The sequence below is a fragment of the Glycine soja genome, chromosome 14, assembly GCF_004193775.1.
Source record: "Glycine soja cultivar W05 chromosome 14, ASM419377v2, whole genome shotgun sequence".
NCBI lineage: Eukaryota > Viridiplantae > Streptophyta > Magnoliopsida > Fabales > Fabaceae > Glycine > Glycine soja.
Genome location: NC_041015.1, coordinates 10,108,345 through 10,133,764, shown reverse-complemented (window position 1 = coordinate 10,133,764; position 25,420 = coordinate 10,108,345). Strand labels below are relative to the sequence as shown.

Here is a 25,420-nt window from a genome sequence, read left to right as displayed (position 1 = left end):
TGGAGGCTTGGGGAAGTTTGATTGACTGTCTATGTGAGAGTTATTTTGATGAGTACCTTAAGAACTTTGAAATGGCTTGCTCTATATGGCCTATGTTTGTCGACAATGTGTGCCAAACATGGGTGATTTTGCACAAAGAAAAATTTGTTAAAGCATGGACTAACAAAGTGATGCATCTAGAAAACACAACTACTAACTGTTGAACTATTGGCAACTATACCAATTTGCACAAGTAGTATTTAAAACGGTAAGTCCGAGTATCGTGTCCACAGGGAATTTGTTGTACTTAGATGTTGTATATTCAGTATGTAAACATTTTTAGCGTTGGTAATAAAGATAAAGAACTCATTAATGGGTTGATTTTCTTTAATTAATTATGCTACTTAAACAAATGACAAAATGAACACAAAACTATAAAAATGGAATAAATATCAAAGTAAAAACTTCAGGGAGTCTTCTATTAAACTTCCTCTTGCTGTACTAATAGGTTTTTTCTCTATTTAACATTACTCTAGTGTTCTTGCACCATCAATTTACTCAGACCATGATTCCTCACATGAACGAGCCTAACTCTCTTAGTTTTTATTCTTGATTCCTCAACAAACTCCTTCTAAGGGAGTTGTAGTACGCACACGGTACAAAATATACTAGATTACTGCATTCTATTCCTAGATAAACAGACCTCTAGCTGCTCTACCAAGTTTTAAGCATTCTAAGCATTTTCCAACACTCAAAACCAAACTAAAATACAAATGGATGATCAAGCCATAAGTACGTAAAATAAACACAGTTAGAAGCAGAGAACACTAGAAATAACATTAAATAGATAGTTAGAAGTTTACATTAAGAGTGCTCAATAGAATAACTCCCCAACAATGAAGTTTCTAGCCCTCCATTAACAAGGAGGACTTAATTCAAAAAGGAAATGGTGTTTGAATGAAAGAAAATGGTAAATGGATGAAAAAAATGTCTTATCCCAGCCTATGTGCCTTCTTCCTTTTGTTTCACGTCATGTCCTTTCATTTCCCTCTAACTCAGTGTTTTAAAGACTCTTAGGCTTCTCAGCATACGAAGGCGCACTCAACAAGATGTCTTGCTGAGTGAGAGTAAGTGGCTATGCGCTAAGCGCTATGCCAGAAAAGACAATGTCCTCGTTGGGTGGGCTGGCTGCATGCTAAGCGCGCTGCTCTCTGGCTCAAAATTCTCTAGGGTTTTGAATTCGCTCAATGAGCTGGCTGCCTCGCTAAGCGAATGAGTCTCGCTTAGCCAATCTGGCTCGCTGAGTGAGTCCTTCAGCAGCATTTCAACACTTTCTCTTCTTTAGCCTAAAAACCAAGTTAAATTCAACATTAGTTAACACAAATGGAGTTTCTACTTTATAAATTCATACAAGAACAAATTATTTACAATTCTCACAAAAGAAACCGTAAATTAGAGGCACATTGCTACTTTTTCACTTATTTTTAATGCAGTTAAAGCTCATGAATAGCAATTAACAAACTCTCCCAAATTTACAGTTTTACTTGTCCTCAAGCAAAGAAAATGGCAATTTCCTTGTCGTCAAGCAAAAGAAAGTAACAGTGGTTAATCAAAATGGTGTTTGTCTCATTAGTATCAATCACATAAACAAAGATGACAAAACATGCATCAACCAATAACCTTCGGAAGTAAAGTGCATTTTGTTTAGAGACATGAGCATATGCATTAAGTACCAAAAATGAAATAGGCTAGCAGGCATGACAAGTATCAAGGAAGGTTAACCAAGCTTAATCCTCACGGCCACTATCTCTCTCAAACGCACAAGTTTTTTAGGTAATTCTTCATATAGACAACTAACACAATTCCCAACTTTTGCATTTCATCTCATTCCATACACTTATGAGCACACAAAATGAATCTGAAGGACTTTATTTGGCTTATAATGAGGTTGGGCTAAAAATATTTCATGGTTTTTCTAGGATGCTAGCAAGTGTCTTTTTAAATAGTGATCAAGGGGTTCCCATGAACCCTAAGAGAATAAAGGTCATTCCTGAGTGGCCCACTCCACCAAGTATAAGAAAAATTTGGGACTTCCATAACTTAACAAACTTTTACAAAAGGTTTGTCCCATATTTTTCTATACTTGTAGCACCACTCATTGAGTTGGTGAGGAAGCATGTTCCTTCATGGGACGATGCCCAGGAAATGGGTTAGCAAACCTTACCTTACTTCAACATACCAAACACCACTAATATATATGTTTTTGTTCTTTTTACAGGTGTTGAGGAAAAAAGCCCGGAGTTTCAAGAACCTCGAGATTTGAGGTCAAATCCTTTTCAAGGGGGAGGGAATGATGCAATCTTACCCCACAAGGGCATTGGATAGAAGACTCCAAGTAGATTGGGCCAGAGATGCAAGAGAAGGCCTTAAGGTTCTCATGAGCCTTATAGCAGATTTCGGACCCATGGGCTAAGTATGAGTCCACTTATCTTTGTACATATTAAATTAAGGTTTCATTATTTTTAGGCCTTGTATTTAGGGCTCCATAATGTAGGTAAGGTACCCTAGAAATGTAGGATTTTTCGGCCCTTGTATTTTAGGGCACCTAGACTAGTTTTTGTATTAGGGGTAGTTTTGTAATTTCACATGCATTAAGTGAATATTTGATGTATGTGTTGGAAAATAAAATTAATTGAATTGGGAGAAGCCCAATCCAATTAAATTTTAGAGGGGGAGGTAAGCATTTGCTTGTTACACCCCATTGCCACATCATATAGTCACACTTTGTGCATGTGCTTCATGTTTTACATGTCTCATGCCACCTAAGCATACTTAGTGGAGAATCTTGGACTTGATCTTGAATTAGTGGGCTGAACCATAGCTAAAATTCACTAATCATAATTAGTGAAATTTTGGCTCCAAAGTTTGGCTCCACAAATTCAATTTCAAATTCAAGTGAAATTTGAATGGAAATTCCTCCAATTTTGTGACACTTAGGCTATAAATAGAGGCCTTGTGTGTGAATTTTTTTCAATTTTGATCATTTGAAAATTAAACTTCAGATTTCAGAGCTCTTTTAGAGCACCAAATTTCGTGCTCTTCTCTTCTTTTCCCTTCATTCATCTTTTTCTTCCTCCAAGCTCTTATACATGGCCTCCTATGGTGGTGAGCTTCTTCTAGACTCATTTTCTCCTTGCAGTGGCATCTCCTCTCTCTCTTCCTTCTCCATTCCGCTGCCATTCATCTTCCAAAAAGCAAAGGAATCCATTGATGAAGAAGATCCTAGGCCTACAAGCTCCAATAGAGCTTACATCATTCTGTGTAGTTGTTACTTATATTCCTGACATATAAATCACCCAAAACACTCCCCCAAATTTAGGACAAATTTGTCTTCAACCATACAATGCTCTCCTAAAGCCTAAGATAAGGTATACAGAGACAACATTTACATTTAGGCTCAGGGTGCAATGACTCATTCATTCACATTCAAGCTCAAAAGGGGTGCAAGGGTTTCAATCATTCATTAACATGGGAAAGTTGTTTGGCTAAGTGGTTGAAATCAATTCGACATGGCCTTCATCATTTCCAAATCATGCATTCATTCAGTATTCAAAGATTCATGCAAAAATCAGTACTTGATGCTAGTCGTCCTCTCACAGTTTAAGACTCACACAACTCACCGGGTTACAACAGTTGGTTACACCTTCACTATTTCCCAGTCATGCAAGCTAACATTTTCATTCACGCCCCTAATTTTCATGCCATTCCTCTTCTACATAAAGCAAACTTATTCGAGGTATATGATTTCACAGTGTAAGTCACTCATGTCATGCAATCAACTCAGTTCAAACAAGATATCAGAACAAACACCATTTATTGAATAAAATCATGAAAATGCTAGATTAAACCACTGTTCAACTTCAAAAGCAGTAAAATACTAAGTAAATAACTAACTAAATAAAAAATGTTTGAAAAACAATATAATTAAATGGAATCATGTCTAAAGCTTCAATCCTGTGCTGGTGTGAGCCATGGATCCCAAGTCCCTTGCGCTGTAGTGACGTCTGCTACATAGTCATCATCAATGCCCGCCTCTACTGTGCCTGAAGCCTCCTCAGCAGCCTCCCCAGCCTCTGCCTTAGCCTCTGGGGTGTCTTTAGCGGCCTATGTCTGTGGATCCTGGGCCATAGGAGCCTCACCTCCTCCCAAAAAGGAAGGCTGGACTCCAGGCCAAGCTACCTGTGCTAAAAAGTCTTCCATACTCATGATCGGCTACTGCTGAGATAGATTTTGCATGCTCTGCATCACTAGGCAAAGGCCATGGTGGATACTCTGTAGCAAAGGCACGATCGCATCACTGTTGGGCACAGAAGGGCCGGCTGAATCTGGTACGGGTGCTGGAGGTGTAGGAGCTGGAACCGGTGTTGGAACTAGAGCATCTGAAGGAGCACGGGCCTTGCCCTTGCAGAACCCTGGGAATGTGATGGAAGGATCCTTAGGTTTCCAACAGTTCTTCCTGATGTATTCCAAATTAATGGCCAGGCTGAGGGACTCAAAAGTTAGAGAATTGGACACTACTCCCCTAGCCAAACATAAAGCAGTGATGAGGGCTGGGAAGCCCAACCTAGAGGAGTTGGACTGGGCCTTCTAAGATATCTAGCCTGAAATGATAGAGCCCAGGTCCATGTCCATCTTCATGACTAAGCCGTATACCAACCTTGCTCTGTTCATGTTAAGGTCAGAGGTATGAGAAGTAGGAGTGAGGTTGGAGTATGAAAGGACACTCAATGTCTGAGCGAGAGTGGTCAAGTCCTTCCTCAGCAGCTTCCAAGGCGCCCCCTTAGCATTTAGAACAAACCCCGTCCCTGCTATACATAATTTGGCTGCAATAGCCTAAGGGTTAGGGTGAGTGTGGCAGAAGTGGGAGTATGCTAAGTACCTTTTCCTAGGCTCGAGTACCACCAGTGTCTCCAGAAAGGTGTTCAGTGTGGTGGCATCAAATTTAATAGTCTTCCCCTGCACTTTGCACTGCCTGGGGGAGCGATCCTCTGGGTCATATAGGTTGGAGTAGAACTCCTTGACTAAGGCTAGGTCTATGTTATTCTCCATCTACCTTGTCAGGTTCTTGTGCCACTGGCGTCTCTCTAATTCTCGAAGGAATTCATCATGGTTTGAGTATGCCAACTCCACGTTTTGCTCTGGAAGGATGTTCCTGTGACGGACATTCGTCTCATATCTCTCCCTTGCAATCTCAGAGACAAATCTGGATGTGTCATATGGCTTCTGAGGCCTGGAAGAGGAGGTACGCCTCTTTTTAGAAGCCATCTGCACCAAAACACAGAAAAGGATTGAAGTTAGTCAGGAGTTTTATTGAAAACTGACCTAAGAAAACAAGTGCAAACATAGGGTGGGCACTAAGCGAGATGGGCTCGCTTAGCGCGCCTTACAGAAATAACAACAAGTGGCTTGGGGCGTAGGGCGCGCTTAGCACAACAGTAGAAAAATAGAAACAATGGCTTAGCGCGAGCAACGCGCTTAGCCGAAAGATAACAGTGGCTAAGCGAGTGTAACTCGCTAAGCCTTATTCCAGACAAAGAGGAAATTGTGCTTAGCGCGTAGGGCGTGCTTAGCGTGACTATGAACTGAAACAGAACTAGGCTTAGCGCCAGTGGGAACTTAGCGAGACTCACTACAGATAACAATGGTGGCTTAGCGAGGCAGGCTCGCTAAGCCTTATTCTTTGACAGAGAGGTATTTGCGCTTAGTGCACATGACGCGTTTAGCGCATGAACAAACATTCAAAAATCTAAATTGCTTTGGGCTTAGCAAGACAGGCTCACTTCGCCCAATTTTATTACAGAGACAAAATTGGGCTTAACGCGTATGACGTGTTAAGCTACTGATGGAATGCAGAAAGCCTCAAAGTTTCATATCAAACTAAGTGTGCTCGCTAAGCACGGATGGCTGGCTTAGCAAGTTCATAAAATCCCAGAAAATATAACTAATCCTCAAAGACTCGCTAAGCTGTAAGGCAATGGCTGAACGAGTTCATCCTAAACTGCAAAAATTTAAACAAACTTGATGAACTCGCTTAGCGGAACAGGGCACGCTTAGCGAGTTCATCCTAAAACCCAGAAAATCTTAAAAATGTATAAACTCGTTTAGCGACACAAGCTCGCTTAGCGAGTTTATCGCAAACCCAGAATGCGAGGCCTGTTAGCCTCAACTCCTTAAGCTACCATACAGGATTAGAAGCTTGAGGCTAAGCCTGAACAAATCAGCAACAAAATGTGACAGACAATGACACTAACTACTCACTACATAAACATTTAACTAGCCATAATCAAAGCATACACCAAAAGAAGCAAATAAACTAAGTATGGTTTCTACCCTAGGGTTTTCATAACAGAAAATAAAAAGAGGGGAAAAAGGAACTTACTTAGAATGCAGAGAGTGAAATACACAAAGAGAGTGCAAATGATGAGGTAGAAGAAAAGGAGACTGTAGTTATAGAGATAAGAAATGTAACTGCCCTAAGGAAGTTATGTCTTCTTTTTGCAGTTACGATTGACTCGCTAAGCGCGAGTGTCGCACTGAGCGAGCACTCTGTGATGTTTGAATTTTCAAAATTTAAACTCGCACGCTTAGCGAGACAGACTCACTCATCTCAATTATCCAAATTGTCAACCCGAGAGGTTTTTGGTCTTGGCGCGTAGGTACGCGCTTAGCGAGTTCTACAGCTCTGATTGGTCTGTAACTTCTGCTAACCGAGCCATGGCACGCTTAGCGGATTAAGTGAGTGTGGATGCAGTGGTGGTGGAGCGCTTAGCGACGTGGTCTCGCTTAGTGCAATTGCCATTACACAGAGACATTTGGGCTTAGCGAGATGATCTCGCTTAGCCCAATTAACATAAAAGCTCAGACATAGAAGGTTTTGTGCTTAGCGCGCTGGTGCGCTTAGCGAGGCACAACCCGAGAAGGTTTTGGGATTAGCGCATGCACTCGCTTAGCGACGCACCATCTGCCACTGGATGAAGGGTTGGTGCGCTTAGCGAGAGTATTACTCGCTCAACGCGTAGGCTGTCTCTCACTTAGCGCGGGTGTCACGCTGAGCGAGTTGGATGACTGAAAAATTTGTAAGACTCAACCTATCCAAGCAGCTTCAAAGAAGCTTGTGGCCAACCCCTTTCCTTTAAGTTCATACTCTTTCACCCTTCTCCCTAGCAGTATCAACTAAAACACAATCTAACTAACATGCATTACAACACAAAAATAAAAGATTGAAAAGGTAAGAAAGCTGGGATGCCTCCCAGTAAGCGCTTCTTTAACGTCACTAGCTTGACGTATATCACTTCTATGGGTCTTGTAAATGCAAGATGGTGGTTAATCTCTCAATGCTTCCACTATGATACAGCTTCAATCTTTGCCTGTTCACAACCCAGCTTCTCTCAGAAGTAGTTGATTGAGGATCCATTAACTCCATTGCTCCATATGGCTTCACTTCTTTGATGGTAAATGGCCCAGACCATTTGGACTTCAATTTGCCTGGAAACAGCTTGAGTCTTGAGTTGAAAAGAAAAACTTGTTGGCTTGGCTGGAAGTCCTTCTTCAGCAACTTTTTATTATGATACGCCTTCAGCTTCTGCTTGTATAGCTTGGATGACTCATACGCATTCAGCCTCATTTCCTCCAACTCTAAGAGCTGCAACTTCCTCTTCTCCCCCGATAGAACTTTATCACAATTCAAGAACTTCAAAGCCCAATATGCCTTATGCTCCATTTCTATTGGCAAGTGGCAGGCTTTGCCATAAACCATTTGAAATAGAGATAGTCCTATGGGGGTTTTAAAGGCAGTCCGATAAGCCCCCAAGGCATCATCCAGCTTAATAGCCCAATCTCTTCTTTTAGAGGCCACAGTTTACTCTAGAATCTTCTTCAGTTCCCTGTTGGAAACCTCAGCTTGACCATTTGTTTTGGATGGTACGGTGAAGCCACCTTGTGTGTGACGTTGTAATGCCCCAACACCTTTTGAAGTTGGCTATTGCAAAAATGAAATCCACCATCACTGATCAGAACTCTCGGTACCCCAAAGTGAGAAAAAATATTTTTCTTCAAAAATTTTACGACAATCTTGGCATCATTCTTTAGGGAAGCCACTGCTTCAACCCATTTGGACACATAATCGACAGCTACAATGATGTATTCATTCCCATAAGATGGGGGAAGTGGACCTACAAATTCGATACCCCAGCAATCATTTCGCCTTGATATGTTTCCCATCCTTTGACATTGATCGCACTTAGTTGCATGCTCATGGGCATCGCTGAAAACTGAAGACCAAAAGAATCCTGATTGCAAGACCTTCGTTGTTGTCTCGTCCCCACTATAATGACGTCCACAAGGTGAATTACGGAAGTGCCACAATATGCTTTTAGATTCCTCTCTCGTCACACATCTCCTCAAAAGGTTATCAGCTCCAATCTTAAACAAATGTGGATCATCCCAGACATAAAAGCGAGCATCATGCAAGAATTTCTTCTTCTGCTGCCAATTCAGATCCTTTGGATGGATTCCTGTTGCCTTAAAGTTGGCCAAATCAGCGAACCATGGCCTCTCGTTCACCACTAACGACAATTCATCTGGAAAGTCATCTCTTATTTCCAGTTCCTTCAAGGTAACTTCTTCATTTACTAGTCTTGACAAGTGGGCAGCTACCAGATTTTCTGATCCCTTTTAGTCTTGAATGACTAGATCAAATTCTTGCAGCAACAGGACCTGTCATACCCTAATTTCGTCCGGGGACCATTCGTTGTTGGGATGCGACCCTCGTTTGACCACTTCGAGGTACCTGGCACCCATCGTTAGGCAATTCGTGAAGTTCCAAGACATGTCGGAAGTCAAAAGAAGGCATTGGAGCACAATTCGTGAAGTTCCGTGACATGCCGGAAGTTAAAAGGAAGTGTTAGTGCGCAATCCGTAAATTCTGGAAGGCAAAAAAGGGATGATTACATAATCCGTAAGGTTCCGTAACATTACGGAAAGAAAACAAGTATCGTTACGTAATCCGTAAGTTTCTGTAACGTTACGAAAAAAGAATCAGCAAAAAAAAAAAAGAGCAAGGGGTGTATTTAGTAAACAGGGGTTGCAAATAGCAACCAAGCCCACTTGGGCCTTCCAGGAAGTTCTCCAGAAGGCGGTGCCTACTGGAGGAAGCAACCTAGCTCGCCTGGGCGAGATGGGTGGCAAGCTTCTCCTTCTTTTCCCTATAAATAGGGGAAGGAGGGAAGAACAAAAATGTTCAACCCTCCTGGTATCTGAGGATCACTTAAAATTAGTGAGAAAAATTGTTTTCATGAAGAAAATCCAAGCCGAGGCGCTTCCGTAACGCTTCCGTGATGTTTCCGTGGGTGATTTCGCGAAGATTTTCAACCGCTCTTTGTCGTTCTTCATTCGTTCTTCGTCGTTCTTCAGTCTTCAACCGATAAGTTCCTGAAATCGAACTTTTCAATTCATTCTACGTACCCTTGGTGGTCCTCATTTTTTTCGCGTGCTTTTATTTTCAGTTCATTTACTTTCCGTACCCCCTTTTGACGTGCTTTAATCATTTATTTAAGTCACTTTCTCGCCTAATCAAAAATAAAATAATTTTCCACCGATCATTCGTATTGTAACATCTCTTAATTTCTGTTAAAATGAAATCCGACCGTTCGGTCATGCCGTAACCACGTTTAAAACCAAAAAAAGAGGCAAAATAATAATATAATAATAAAAAAATATCTTTTAGTAAAATAATAAAAAAAATCATTCGGAAGTTTTTCTTTGGGATTTTCCTTTCTTAATCGAATTGACTAATAACCTAAGTGAAACTAAGGCTAAAATCAATTCATAAATCAAACTTTTTTCATCGCCTAAAAAAGCCATTTTTAAGGTCCAACGCCTTAAAATGGTCTTTTTCGCCTTTATTGGTTAAACGTGGATTTCTAAAGCCTAAAATCAACAACGTAGCTTTGTCACCTCTTTCGAAAAAAATAATAATAAGAGATCATTAATGGTCCAATGCCTTAATGTTTTCTCCCCTTTTAAAGAATCGAAAGATTATTTAATGGTCCAACGCCTTAAATGATCTTTCATTCAATAAAAACATATCTTGCAAAAAAGGATAAAAAACAACTTAACCAACGCTTAGTTCTCAAAGAACTACGTAGGTCTGATTTCCTTATCACAATTGAGGAATACGTATGAGCAAGGGAAACACCCTCGTCGACCACAAAAAAATAAAAAATATAAAAAGGCATAAAAAGACATAAGAACGTAAAAAAAGGGAAAATAACATAAATTGAAGTCATATTTGCAAATTTGATTAAAGGTTGTTGTCTCTTGCGACGGACGCGTGGGGTGCTAATACCTTCCTCGTGCGTAAATATAACTCCCGAACCTTTCACTTAAAATTCGTAGACCACGTCTTTTTCGGTTTTTCCGATGTTTTCCTCAAATAAACGTTGGTAGCGACTCCGCGCGTATTTCTTTCTTGGAAGACGCACCCGTGAGCCCTCGCGTCGCCCTCCCGCCGAATGGTAGGTTGCGACAGGACCCATCTAATTAACCTGGGCTTAGAATCTGCCTTTGTCAACAGATATTTGATAGTTGCATGATCAGTGTACACAATGACAGTCGATCCCACCAGGTATGATCTAACTTTTTCCAGAGCATAGACAATTGCAAGCATCTCTTTCTTTGTGGTGGCATAATTTAATTGAGCGTCATTTAATACCTTGCTCGCATAGTAGATGGCATGAAAAACCCTGCCTTTCCTCTGGCCTAACACAGCATAGTCACTTGCGTCACACATAAGCTCAAACTCCTAGCTCCAATCCGGTGTTGTAATTACGGGAGCAGATACTAGGCTGGTCTTTAAAGTGTTGAATGCCTTTAAACAATCTTCATCAAATAAGAACACAACGTCCTTATTGAGTAAATTACTCATCGGCTTGGCAATTTTCGAAAAGTCTTTAATAAACCGCCTATAGAATCCAGCATGTCCCAGAAAGCTCATTACTCCCTTAACATTAACTGGTTGAAGTAGTTTTTCAATAACATCATTTTTTGCTTTATCCACCTTGATTCCCCTCACAAAAATCTTGTTCCCCAAAATGATCCCTTCTTGGACCATGAAGTTGTGAAGGGCATTTTTCCCAGTTGAGCACCAGATTTGTCTCTTCACAGCGTTGCAACACCAGCTCCAAATTGGCTAGACAACAATCAAATGATGAGTCGAACACTGAGAAGTCATCCATAAATACTTCAATACACTTCTCTACCATGTCAGCAAATATTATCATCATACATCTTTGAAAAGTAGCAGGAGCATTGCAAAGCCCAAAGGGAATTCTTCTGTAAGCAAACACGCCAAATGGGCAAGTGAATGCGGTCTTCTCTTGATAATTTGGGTCCACAACAATCTGATTATATCCAGAGTAGCCATCCAGAAAACAATAGAATGATTGAACAGCTAATCGTTCAAGCATCTGATCCATGAAAGGAAGAGGAAAATGATATTTCCTTGTTGCATCATTCAGCTTCCTATAATCGATGCACATGCGCCACCCTGTGACTGTTCTTGAGGAAATCAAATCATTCTTTTCATTTCTTATCACTGTCATGCTACCCTTCTTAGGGACTACTTGTACGGGGCTCACCCAAGCACTATTAGAAATGGGATAGATGAGTCCTGCTTCCAGCAACTTGAGCACTTCTTTGCGCACTTCTTCCTTCATAGAAGGATTAAGTCTTCATTGTGGCTATCTCACAGGTTTGTAGTCAACTTCCATATTGATTTTGTGCATGCAGTAGGAAGGGCTAATTCTCTTAAGGTCTGATATGTGCCATCCGATCACTGCCTTATGCTTTTTCAGGACTTTCACCAGCCAAGATTCCTCTTCATAAGTTAGAAAGTTGCTAATCACTATTGGTCTTGCCTCATTATCTTCTAAGAACACGTACTTCAAATGCTCCGGCAAGATCTTCAGGTCCACCTTAGCCTTCTCTGTAGGAGAGTCCTTCTTCAATTCTTCAAACAAAACTTTTTCTGAAGGGCTTCCTTTCAACCCATCCAACTCTTCCAGACGCTTCTTTAACTCTCTTTCTTCTTCCTATGTAAGGCACTCCAAGCATTAGTCAGAGCTTTCTCTAATAGGGATTGAGATGCCATACCTTGAACTACCATGGCCACCTCATGCTCAACTGCCTCCATCGTAAAACAGGCCTTGTGGTCATTTGGATGCTTAATTGCGTCGAATAAATTGAAGGTAACCTTTTGATCATCGACACTCATTTCTAGGTTACCATTTCCCATATCCACTACACACTTAGCCATCAACATGAAAGGACGGCCTAAGATCAACGGAATTTTAGCATCTTCCTCTATATCCATGATCACAAAATCCACGAGGAATGTGAATTGACGAACCTTGACCAACACATCCTCCACCACATTGTAGGGTCTTGTAATTGAACGATCAGCAAGCTGCAATGTCATTCTGGTTGGTGCAATCTCTAGGTTCCCGATCCTTCTGCACACAGATAGGGGCATCATATTAATGCTAGCCCCCAAATCGATAAGTGTTTTTCCTACTGATACAGCACCTATTAAGCACAGGATAGTCATGCTCCCTGGATCTTTGTACTATGGTGGAAGGATTTTCTAAATAACTGCACTACAATTACCTTCCACCACGATGTTTTCATTATTGATGTATTTACCCTTCTTGGTCAACAAATCCTTCAAAAACATAGTGTAAAGTGGCATATGTTGCAAGGCTTCCTCAAAGGGAATAGTAATTTTCAACTTCTTGAAAATATCAAGGAAGCGAGCAAAGTATCACTCCTTGTCTTTTTTGGATGACACCAAAGGGTGTGGTGCTTCCTTTCCTGAGTTGGGGACAACCTTTTTCTTTCTTTCTCTCACCAGCTCACTTTTAGTCTTTATATCTTCACCCTTTTTTTTCTCTCTGCTCCCTCACTTTCTCTCTTTTTATTCTTTTTCTCATTTTCTGCTTCCTCGTTCTCACTTATTTCTTTTTCTCTCGTCTGTTCTTCCTCTTTCTCTTTCTCTGCTCCTAACACTCCTTCATTGCTTTGACTCTCATCACCCACAAACACTCTCCTTTGGCTTCTAGTGACTACAGCTTTGCATTCCTCCTTGGGATTTTTTTCATTATTTGCTCCAAAACTCCCTGAGGAATTTTCTGCTATTTGCTTGGCCAACTGCCCCACTTGGATTTCCAGGTTCTTAATTGCTAACTCAGTACTCTTATGATTGGACATTGAGACATGCACAAACTGAGTCAAGGTATCCTCCAGCTTGGTGGTTCGATCATATAGGTTTGGCCCTTGGTTAGGAGGTCAATTAGAAGACCCTCTTTGGTCCTTGTTGAACTGATTTCCTGGATGTGACCTCCAGCCTTGTCCTTGATTCTGATTAAAGTTTCCTCCTAGCTCGTATCCTAAAAAACCACCTGTGTGAAATCCTTATATCTTCTGGTTTGCCATATAATTAACTTCTTTAGCTGCATCATCTTGGGCCATACAACAACCAGATTCGCGAGCCCCTCCACAGATACTACAGCCTCCAATTTGCATAACTGTTGAATGACTCGATTGAGCTGCTTCAGCTGTGTTGGCAATTTGCTTAAGGTTTCTGTGAGTGACTCAAATTGTTTAGCCAACAGCTTATTTTGGGCCAACAGCGCATCTTGTGATGAAAGCTCCAACAGACTTGTTTTTGTGGGGATGTGCATTCTATCACGCAAAATAGCATGGTCACTGGCTGCCATGTTCTCAATCAGCTCCATTGCTTCTTTTGGAGTCTTCAATTTTATCTTCCCTCCGACTGAAGCATCCAATAATTGCTTAGATTATGGCCTCAAACCGTCAATGAATATATTCAACTGAATTGGTTCAGTGAATCCATGAGTGGGAGTCTTCTAGAGCAAACCACGGAAGCGCTCCAAAGCTTCACTCAAGGATTCATCGTGGAATTGATGGAATAAAGAAATTGTTGCTTTTCCTTCAGTTGTCTTGGATTCAAGGAAGTATTTCTTTAGAAATTTCTCCATCACTTCTTCCCATGTCTTCAAACTATTTCCTTTGAAAGATTGCAGCCATCTAATAGCTTCACCCGCTAAAGAGAATGAGAATAAATTTAGTATGATAGCATCTTCAGGAACTCCTGCTATCTTGACAGTGTTACAAATCTCAATATATGATGCTAGGTGAGCATAAAGGTATTCATTTTGAAAGCCATGGAAAAGATTCCCTTGAATCAGCTGAATCAAGGAATGTGGATATGAGATATTTGTAGCTTGAACTTCCGGCCACGCTATACTGGTGAAAAATTGCGACATAGTGGAGTTGAAGTAATCTTCAAGAGTTTCCCTTTGTGGTTGATCGTCTGCCATGGTGCTAGCTTCAGATGCACCAACTTCGGTTCCTCTCAAATCAACTGGAAATGATGAAGAAGATTCAGACGACAAAATTCTCTCGCCACTAGGATTAGTTGTCCTCTCTTGTAGCTCTCTTCTTTTCTTTTTCTTTTTTGTTGTTCCTCCTGCAAGTAGCTTCAATCTCCAAATCCAATGGAGCTAAGTCCCTTGCTGGAGTTTTACCTCGCATACAAGAAGCAAGTTACCACAGAGCAGTTAACTAAGGCAAGAGATTAAATTGAATTGAAAATATTTACAATAAACAATCAATGAATAAAGAATAAATGTTTCCAAACTATATTATACAATCTAAGTAGAAAGAAACTCCCTGACAACGACGCCAAAAACTTGTTGAACTATTGGCAAGTATACCAATTTCCACGAGTAGTATTTAAAAAGGTAAGTCCGAATATCGTGTCCACAGGAAATTTGTTGTACTTAGAAGTTGTATATTTAATATGTAAACATTTTTAGCTTTGGTAATAAAGATAAAGAATTCATTAATGGGTTGATTTTCTTTAATTAATTTTGCTACTTAAACAAATGACAAAATGAACACAAAGTTGTAAAATGGAATAAATATCAAAGTAAAAGCGTCAGGGAGTCTTCTACTGAACTTCCTCTTACCGTACTAAAATATTTTTCTCTATTTAACATTATTCTAGTGTTCTTGCACCATCGATTTACTCAGACCATGATTTCTCACATGAACGAGTCTAACTCTCTTAGTTTTTGTTCTTGATTCCTCAACAAACTCGTTCTAAGGGAGTTGCAGTACGCACACGGCACAAAATATACTAGATTACTGCATTCTATTCCTAGATAAAAAGACCTCTAGCTGCTCTACCAAGTACTAAGGATTCTAAGCATTTTCCAACACTCAAAACCTAACTAAACATACGAATGGATGATCAAGTCACAAGTACGTAAAATAAACACAGATAGAAGCAAAGAACACTAGAAATAACATTAAATAGATAGTTAGAAGTTTACATTAAGAGTGCTCAGTAGAATAACTCCCCAACAATGAAGTTTCTAGCCCTTCATTAACAATGAGGACTTAATACAAAGAGGAAATGGTGTTTGAATGAAAGAAAATGGTAAAGGGATGAAGAAAATGTCTTCTCTCCAGCCTATGGCCTTCTTCCTTCTGTTTCATGTAGTGTCCTTTCATTTCCCTCTAACTCAGTGTTTTAAAGGCTCTTAGGCTTCTCAGCATATGAAGGCGTGCTTAGCAAGCATGTCTCGCTAAGCGAGAGTAAGTGGCTATGTGCTAAGCGGGCCTGAACGAGCTAAGCGCGAGAAGAGACAACGTCCTCGTTGGACGGGCTGGCTGCGCGCTAAGCGCGCTGCTCTCTGGCTTAATATTCTCTAGGGTTTTGCATTCACTCAGCAAGTTGGTTTCCTCACTAAGCGAATGAGCCTCACTTAGCCAATCTGGCTCGCTGAGCGAGTCCTTCAACAGCATTTCAACACCTTCTCTTCTTTAGCCTAAAAACCAAGTTAAATTCAACATTAGTCAAAAAAAATGGAGTTTCTACTTTATAAATTCATACAAGAAAAAATTATTTACAATTCTCACAAAAGAAACCATAAATTAGAGGCACATTGCTACTTTTTCACTTATTTTTAATGTAGTTAAAGCTCATGAATAACAATTAACACTAACAGGTATCAATATTAGTTTTTGTTTGTGTTGATTTGTTTAAGTGTTGACTTAATTGAAAATGTTGCAGTTGTTTATACATTGTTGTATATTTCATTTGTAGGATTGAGAGTGTTCATTGGTCATTAAAGAGACTTCTACAAAACAGCCTTGGTGACATATGCAGTGTTTGGGAAACAATGAACAACATGATGACACTTCAACACACCCAAATTAAAGCATCTTTTGAGACAAGTATGCACATCATTGGGCATGTGTTTAAACTTACCTTACAAAAAACTACTTGACATGGTATCAAGGTACGCTTTAAATGAAATTGTTGATGAGTATGAGCGTGTAGCTTATGCAGGCAAAAACCCTTCACGTTGTAGATGTGTCATGAGGACTACCCACGGTCTTCCATGTGCATGTGAGTTGTCTAAATATGTTGTTGGCTCCATACCACTAGAGACAATCCACATTTTTTGACGTAGGCTCAAATTTTCAAATCAAGGGTTATGTGAGGTTGAGGTGACCATAACTGAGGAGATGGAAATCATATTGAAGCAATTTGAGCAGCTCGATGTTTATGGCAAAGTGCATTTGAAGACAAAGTTTCGGGAAATTGCTTATCCTAATATGAACTCTATATGTCCTCCTCCAGAAAAGGTGAAGATCAATGGTGCTCCAAAAAAACCACTGACCAAACAACAAAAGTCAACAAAACGTGATTTGTCTTATTGGGATTATGTTGATGCGTTACACTCAGTGCAAAATAGTAATTCTTCTATGAAACATGGTGCATCATCATCTGAGCAACCAATACAGAGACGGAATATTCCAATGTTGGATCAATTTCATCCGTGCATCCAGGATTCTATTGAAAATATTATTGTTGTCAAAGCGGATGGTAACTGTGATTATCGTGCAATAGCTGCCTTATTGGGTATGGGTGAAGATTTGTGGTCATTCGTGCACAACCATCTGCATAAAGAATTCACACGCTGGTAGGAAGAGTATATCAACCTGCTTGGTGGCATAAAGAGATTTGAGGAATTAAAGCATTCCCTACTTGATGATGGATTATCTATGGTGTGTAAGTTTATTGTTATCACTTTTTCTTAAAATAACATTTAAGTAACCTCTATTTGTTGTATGTTACATGTAGGTTACCATAGACAAGTGGATGAATATTACGGATATGGGATATGTCATTACTTCACGATACAACGTGATCGTTGTTTCTCTTTCACGACAACAAAGTATGACATTTTTTCCTCTTAAAAGTCAACCACCACCATATTCTTTTGTGCATCGCATAATATACATTGGTCATGTGTATGAGAATCATTTTGTTTAGGTAATTGCATTATTATTATGTTAGTATAAAGGTTGACAACGTTGTTGGTTATCTTACATTGAATTTGTTTGTGATTATGTAACAGGTTTTTTTACGAGACCATTATCATTTATCACCATTGACGTTGTTGTGGAATACACATTGTCATTATCAAGCAAAGCAGTAGCCCACCCCATACATAGGCAAAATGTAGCATTACACAAATTTGTCAAAGCTGAAAACCGAATTTGTTGATTTAGGTGAAGAATGAACATAAAATGTTATTTCCATTTTCGTTTTTGTAAATAATTATTTTGTTGACATTTTGTTACGCTATGCATGTTATTTCCACTAATTGTGTTGCTTTGTTGAGATAACTTTAAAAAAATAGGACATAAATAAGTACTTTTAAAATAACAAATATATGGTTTCATTAGCTAATGGACACCAATTTAAACATTACATTAAATTAAAAGAGAGTTGAAACAAACAGAAAATACAAGAAAAACTACAATTAAATAATACTAATTTTGCACTGAATCATGTTGCGACCGAGATATGTCGTTTTCCATTTTAGTTATCGATTTATTAAAAACAGCTAAAATTTCTATTAGACAAAATTGTTTCTAGTAGTTAAATTGTACTAAGACCTTTAGCACGTCATCATCAATTTTTAACTCAATTATTTTAAATTTGATATAAAAAAAATTTAGATATTCAGAATGACCTAACTATCGAAAAAACAATCATTTTACCATTTATGATTTATGAATACCATAAGGGGGAATCCCTTGACCCCCATTGAGTTCTGACAATCACCCAGTAGTTGAACCCCTTTAGGTTCTTGCTTGGAAGTGGGACAATACAATTGTGCCTCCTTCCAAACAAGCTCTTGTCGAGTGGTCCAGATTAGCTCCTGAAGATACCAGTTGGGAGCTTTGGTATGATGTATGTGCCATTTATAACCTTTAAGGACAAGGTTAGTCTCTCGGACGAGGGGCATTGATAGCAGCACCACCACCCCTATAGGAGACAGCACCCCCATAAGAGACAACAGACCCAAGCGCACTATCAAAAGGCCAACGCACCTCAGTGATAACATGTAACGGATAGCAGCAAAATAGGAGACAAAGATCAGAATATTCTCACCATTTTGTTATAGCAGATTTAGTCATTTTCTAATTATTGTAATTCAAAGCTGGCCCAAGATTAGGACAGCCTTTTCGTGCTTGTAAACTCCTATATATATGAGGAATGAAATGAAGAAAGGCAGAACCGATTGCCTAATTCCCTTTATCCTTCTTATTTACATTTGCTTTAGTCCCGATAGCTAACACTATCTTTATATGAAAATGCGACACCATCTTCCCCCTAAGCTCCCTCACTAACCAGTGTTTCTCCCTCCTTCACCTTCTTCGTACTCCTCTCAAAAGATCCTCTTCCAGAGAAGAGATGGACCCCTTTGTCTCCCTCCTCAACAGAAACCATATTTTTGTCTACTCCCCTATAATCCTAATTATATAGGTTCTTAAATACCTATACTTAGACTTAGTATTTACATTTTAATTCGAAAAAATATTTACTTGATGTCTCTATTACAAAACATAACAAATAAAATATTTAAATAAACTGAAATCTACCAAAATAAATTAATTGCAACATAGTATGTCCATAAATTTTAAAAAATTATTAAATTAAAGAAAATATAATTCAAATTTAAAATAATAAAACTTGCAAAATGATTAGTTTATAAATTCGTAAATCAACTCCTTGTATTTTTTAAATTATATATAACAAAAAAAAATTATAAGTTAACATTCATTAATTGCAAATGATAATTTGTAAAATCAAAATAATATAATAATTCTTTTCTTGATAATATTTATTATATAATAATTTTTTAAAATTTGTTGAAATAATATCATTAATTATACAGTAATTTATGTAATTGGTGTCATTTTTATTTTAAATTTATTAGTTTAAAGAATTGATTTAAGTAATATATAAATATGAAATAAATTAGATAATAAAATATTAATATCTTAATTTATTGTTTTATTTTCAAAATATATATGCAAACCTAAACCCACATTTATTTACTAAATAATTTTCTTCATATCATAAAGCAAAATTCAAGTATCATCCATTCTTTCAATTGCCAAATTTTTTATCCGTATATTCTGACAAATTAATTAACACAGAACAGAAAAGGCATAGTAAATAACAAATTTTGAGAGCAAGATCAAATTAGTTCTACCCTAAATTCCATAATAATAACTAGCACGTCCTTACATACAAAATTTTGAATTAATTGAAATTCAGTTACCATGTAAGTACGCTAATTTTTATCATAATTATTTTTAAAATATAACATCAATACTTTTTATTAATTTATAATATAATTATTTTATATTAATAATGCATGATAAATAAACTCACGTGTAAAGAGACAAATTATATTTGAGTGGTGTGCATGGATGTTTCAGTGCTCATATTGGTTCAATTAACTCTTCTTATGTTGAGTTCATGGGGGCTACTGTTGCTGTTTAATTAGCTTTTAAGAAGAGCTGGACTAAATGTCGTTGCAGTCTGATTCCATTTTTGTTGTTCCAGCTTTTAAAATTCTGAATTTATTCCTGGAAGGTTTAGAAATATATAGATGGTTTAATTTTTTACATTTTACTAAACATTAAATTTTAAAATATCTCATATTTTTGGTGAAGGGAAAGTGTACATGTATAAGTTGACCTCTCACATAAGCAATATACAAGAATCTTGTTGGTGGGATATTACTTGTTTTATTAGGAATGAATTCACTGTGGTGATAGTATTTTGTTTCGCAAATTACACCTTAAGACTGGCCCAATGATTAAAAGGGCCTAACTTTATTTTTGAAATTTATCAATGACAAATTTTGAATTAATACTCAAATAAGAATAAGTCATATCATTTTTTATGACTTCTAATAATCAAATCATAAAAAGTTAAACGACTTCAGTTTTTTTTTTTTTTTAAGTTGTAACAAGTGAATCACTTCTATTTTTTAAAATTTTTATATGAAGTCATAAAATAATTAACAAGTCCAAAGTTGTTCAATTTTTTTAATTATTTATTTGAAATTATAAAATGTTATACAACTTTAAAGTCATCCTAAATTTTTTATTTTTAACTTAATTTCTAACAACTTTAAATTAAATTAATATTTTCTATATTTTTGTATATTGTTTTACTTAATATTTTCTATATTTTTTTACTATTAAGGATTATTATTTGTTTTTTAAATTAGAAAAAATAATGTAAACAAAAGACTTAAATTTAAATGAAATAAATAAATGGTATATATATATATATATATATATATATATATATATATATAAAAGTTGAAAAATATTTATAAATTTTATCCGCATTAATTTCATTCCCTTGAAAATAGAGATAAATGACCTGAATATTTAGATCTTATTTTATATCTGATACTTCAAAACAAAAAGACACAGTGAAAAGACCAGTTATTAGTATAATGAGATGAACGAATCAATTCCAAAAAGACCTAAGAAATATTTATTGTATAGAATATAATCACAATAATTATTCATACAAGCATGTTGACGACTAATATTATTTCTACTTTTTAATTTTATATTTGTGTTTAATTTGTATTGTTCATTTTATATTAATGTATTCTGTTATTTTTATTTTAACAACTACTTTTATTATTAAGTTATTTTTTGTTGTTAATATTAAAATAATTTTATGAAATAAAATTCATTAATAGTGCTATACGGAATTGTTAGTTTACTTAATGTTAAATGTAAAAATTAATTAAAATTTTAAAAAAATTAATATTATTTGATAAATTTTAAGTTAATATAATTTAAAAAATATTTAAAAAATTTAATATTACTCGATAAACTTTAAGTTAATATTAATTTTTAATATCAGTCATTTAAAAATAAAAAAAATTGAAGTCACAAAAGATTTTATTTAAAGTAGTAACGACTTCATATAAAAAAAAAAAACTAAAGTCGCTCAGTTTTTTCAGTTTTTACGACTTCAATAAAAAAAAATCAATTTTTTATAACTTCATAACTCTATTTAGGTATCAACTCAAAATTTGCTCCCATTTAATAAATTTCAAAAGAAATTACCCTTTGGTCATTTCACCATTTAGATAGATTTCATGGGTTTGCTTAGATGCAGGATGGATTCTATCCAAGATTTTATGTATCTGTGTCACAATAAAATGTATCGTTTTCTCTCAATGAAAATAATCAAATTCTGTCGTCCATTATTGAAAAAATATTTAATATTAAAGTTTACATGTATTTTGATTCTTTATTAATATACTAATGTTTAATTTTATTTACTTTATAATTTGAGTTTTTATTTATGTTTCTTATTTTGTTAAAAAGACAAATCTTTAAAAATAATTAAATATTTTAAATTTATTATCATAAATCTAACGCATGTTATGTTAAGATGGGTTGAAAATTCATTTAATATAAACTTATGAAAATAATATATTCAATTTGGACCTTTTTTAACTATTATTCTGTATCGTGACACCTCCAAACAAAGCTCAGGTCGACCCTGATTAGATGCCCCCCATGCATTGTTCATGTATCTCTTTTTTCTTTCCTTTAATATATTTCCAGTGTGCTGCAATTGGAATTCCTATTATTGTTGAGTCTGAGTCTTTGCCTATCTTTCTGGAAGAAAAAAAAAATAACGCAATAAGTGGCAAATTAATTTCTTCAAAAAAAAATAAAGAGTGGCAAATTAATAAAGCATTCAATAAAATCTCATTATAGTAGTAGTATCATATTTCCATACACAAGTGACAAGCCAACCTAAGAAACAGAACCACTGCAATACAAACACAGAGGAACACCAATAGTTGGTCCTCACTAAAGCTAATATTGTTCCCGTTACATTTATTCGAACAAAGATAATTGGTTCGTGAGCATTCGATTGAAACCTCAGAAAACCTTAACCTCAATGGTTCTGGGTTTCTTGGGCTCAGGAGGAGGCAATTTCTGCACAGTGACACTAAGCACCCCATCTTGACACACTGCAGAGATTGCATCAGTGTTGGCATTCTCAGGTAACACAAACTTGCGCATGAACTTCCCAACCCTTCTCTCCATTCTCAGATACTTCACCCCTTCTTTTTCTTCATCCCTCTTTCTCTCCCCACTAATCAGAAGCACGTTGTCGTCTTCAACCTGAACCTTTATGTCCCCAGATTTCAAACCCGGCATGTCGATCTCGAACACGTAGGAGTTGGGATATTCCTTCACATCCGCAGGTGTTGCAGCCATTGCTTTGGCGTCTCGAACGTATGACCGTGTCGGAGCACTGTACGTCTTGTTTTCCCCTGCAGCGTCCTCTGACATGTCCATCATGTGTTGCAGCGTGTGGAACAACGGAGGCTCCAAACCCATCACTCTGAAATCCATGACTTTCAAAAAAATTGAAGGTTGCCGAAAGTAGAGTTTGTTGGTAATAGTTATTTGCTTTTGCCTTTATTTTTTCTTTGAGGACGAGAAAGGGTGAGTATGGCTATTTAAACGGGTAGATAGATTACTCGAGAAAGAAATGGAAGTTTCTGGAGAAAACATAGAGTGATGTGGAACTTCCAGCAGGTTCGGTTACATACAATAGAAGCTTTCAAATCCATCACGCTTTCCTTAATTTTCGATTGAGTCAGAGATATTTTTGGACATTCTGCCCTTAATTAATAATGTGTATTATATAAGGTTATTTAAAAGATTATCCGTTTTAAAGTTCTTATTAATTTTTTAAATTAAGGGCATCTTATTTTATGAATTTTTTAATGTGTAAATCTTAAAAAAGTAAATATTTTTATTTCTATAAAGACCAAAATAAAAATATCAAAAAGTTTAAAGCGTATCATTTTGTATAAAAAGGTTGTAATCCACCAATTACATATATAATATTCTATTCTAAAATGTTATCATTAACAAAAAAAAAAGAGTGAAATTATTTATTTTTAAGACCAATTGTACATATAAGAGTACGAATTCTTTCAAAAAATATTTGGCATTTGAATCCAAGTACAATTTTGCATATCAAGATTTTCTCTAAATCATTTTCATAATGGTTATTAAATTTGATCACATGGAAACTCGTTCAATTCGATTTAATATTGATAAAAAGAAAAAGAGAGAGAGAGAAAAGGATCTAGATCCACTAATTAAAGGAAAACTTTAAAGAATCAATCTGATTCGTGATCTCTAAAAACAGGTGGTATAACTATAATTTATATAAATGTAAGGAAATATAAGTTTTTTAACTGGTCACATACTTAGAAAGGAAACTCCTATCATTAGGGGTGGAATAGGTCAAGCCAGTCTATAAGTGTCTATGACCTGAATTACATAAAGTCTGGTCTGAACTGACCTATTTAATTAAAAGGTTAGGCTCAGACTTTTTTAAAAGTCTATTAAATTAAAAGTTTATTAAATTAAATAGATCAGACTTAGGCTTATTAAAAAGTCTTATAAGCTTGATAGGCCGGCCTATATATATATATATATATATATATATATATATATATATATATATATATATATATATATATATATATATATATATATTATTTTTTGGGCACCAATATATTTATTTTTTGAATACAATTAATTTTTTTTAAAACTACCAGACTTTGGTTACACATTAGTGCTCCATAACTTCTATTCTTATAATCAAGGATTTTAATTACAATTTAGGTGTGAGTTATGTGCCTTTTATATTCCTCATTATTTTGATTGACTTTCTTTTTTTTAATTTTTCTATTACGTTCCTACTCCATCAAATATTTAGTGTGAAGAAAGCTTTTAAAAAGGCTATCAGGTCAGACCAAGTTTTTAAAAAAGTCAGGCCGAGCCAAAATAAAAGTCTTTGATAGGCTATAGACCAGACTCAGGCCTTTCAAAGCCTGGTCTGACCTATTCTCACCCCTACCTATCATGCAACCACATTTAGTCCTCATTATTTTTTTAATAGATTTACCTAACTATAGATTTACATAGGTTTCCCTCAACTTGAGTTTTGGTTCTTGTCCTCTCTAGTTGCTCTTGTATTTTGGATTCCTTTTGGATTATTAAATCTACTTTCTTGGTGAGTATTTTGAGATCAATTATGAAAAGAGTGTGAACCTAATTGAGATCTCTTGCGTTGTAAAGTCACCAACCAAGATTTATTTTAAAAAAAAGTGTGCTTATAAACACGGTTTAACTATTTAACGGTTTAGATTACTCTTTTCTTTTTAATTTTCAAAAATCAAAATTATTATCAAGATTGTTTGAGCTGCACCTGCTAGATCTGATGAAGGTTTTCTTTGCCTTCTAGTGTTATGGCACCCTAATAGAACCGTGATGTCAATCCAACAAATCAATAAATAAATCTCCTACCATTAGTCATTATTCGGGAACACAGGTTGTTAGTTCAGAAAGTTTCTTATCATTCAAACAAATACTAGAAGGGTTGAGTTCAAGCGATATATCACTCAATTAACACCCGAATTATTGTATCCAAATCTGAGTAAAAGTGACGTAGAAATTAACTTTTGAGCAATTGAAATTAATATAAATATTCATTAATTTAATTATTTATTTATTGCATCTAGTCCCCATACCAACCCGACAATTCTAGTTGAAAGTACAATTTCATTAGATTAAGGAAGAACGTAGTTTAAACTATTGAACTTAGTATCCTTGAAATGGTATGCAAATGATCAATTCTTCTTTATATCCTGTATAATTTCTATATTTAACCACTCAATACCATTTCTTAAAAAATTTCATTCATACAATCGTTGTACTTTCTTGATAAAGCATTCATCATTTAGTCCCATTAAACAAAATGATCAACTAAGGGCAGAGTAATCACGTTTTGCATTTCAACACTGCGTACATAAACATAAACACTAAAAGGAGTAATCACCTTTTGCTTTTC

The 25,420-nt window shown here is 36.3% G+C and overlaps 2 protein-coding genes across 2 annotated transcripts; both read right to left on the bottom strand.

The window, feature by feature from the left end:
* Positions 1 to 7,897: 7,897 nt before the first annotated feature.
* Positions 7,898 to 11,032, bottom strand: LOC114383786. The gene is made up of 3 exons (XM_028343525.1): positions 10,868 to 11,032; positions 8,104 to 8,709; positions 7,898 to 8,017 (listed from the first exon to the last, which is right to left on the bottom strand). Exons 1-3 carry the CDS (start codon positions 11,030 to 11,032, stop codon positions 7,898 to 7,900), a joined length of 891 nt encoding a protein of 296 aa, XP_028199326.1.
* Positions 11,033 to 22,215: 11,183 nt separating this feature from the next.
* LOC114384579 (17.9 kDa class II heat shock protein-like) lies at positions 22,216 to 22,996 on the bottom strand. Its single transcript, XM_028344278.1, has one exon. The coding sequence runs from the start codon at positions 22,900 to 22,902 to the stop codon at positions 22,423 to 22,425; it is 480 nt and encodes a 159-aa protein (XP_028200079.1). The 5' UTR covers positions 22,903 to 22,996; the 3' UTR covers positions 22,216 to 22,422.
* Between the last annotated feature and the right edge of the window lie 2,424 nt (positions 22,997 to 25,420).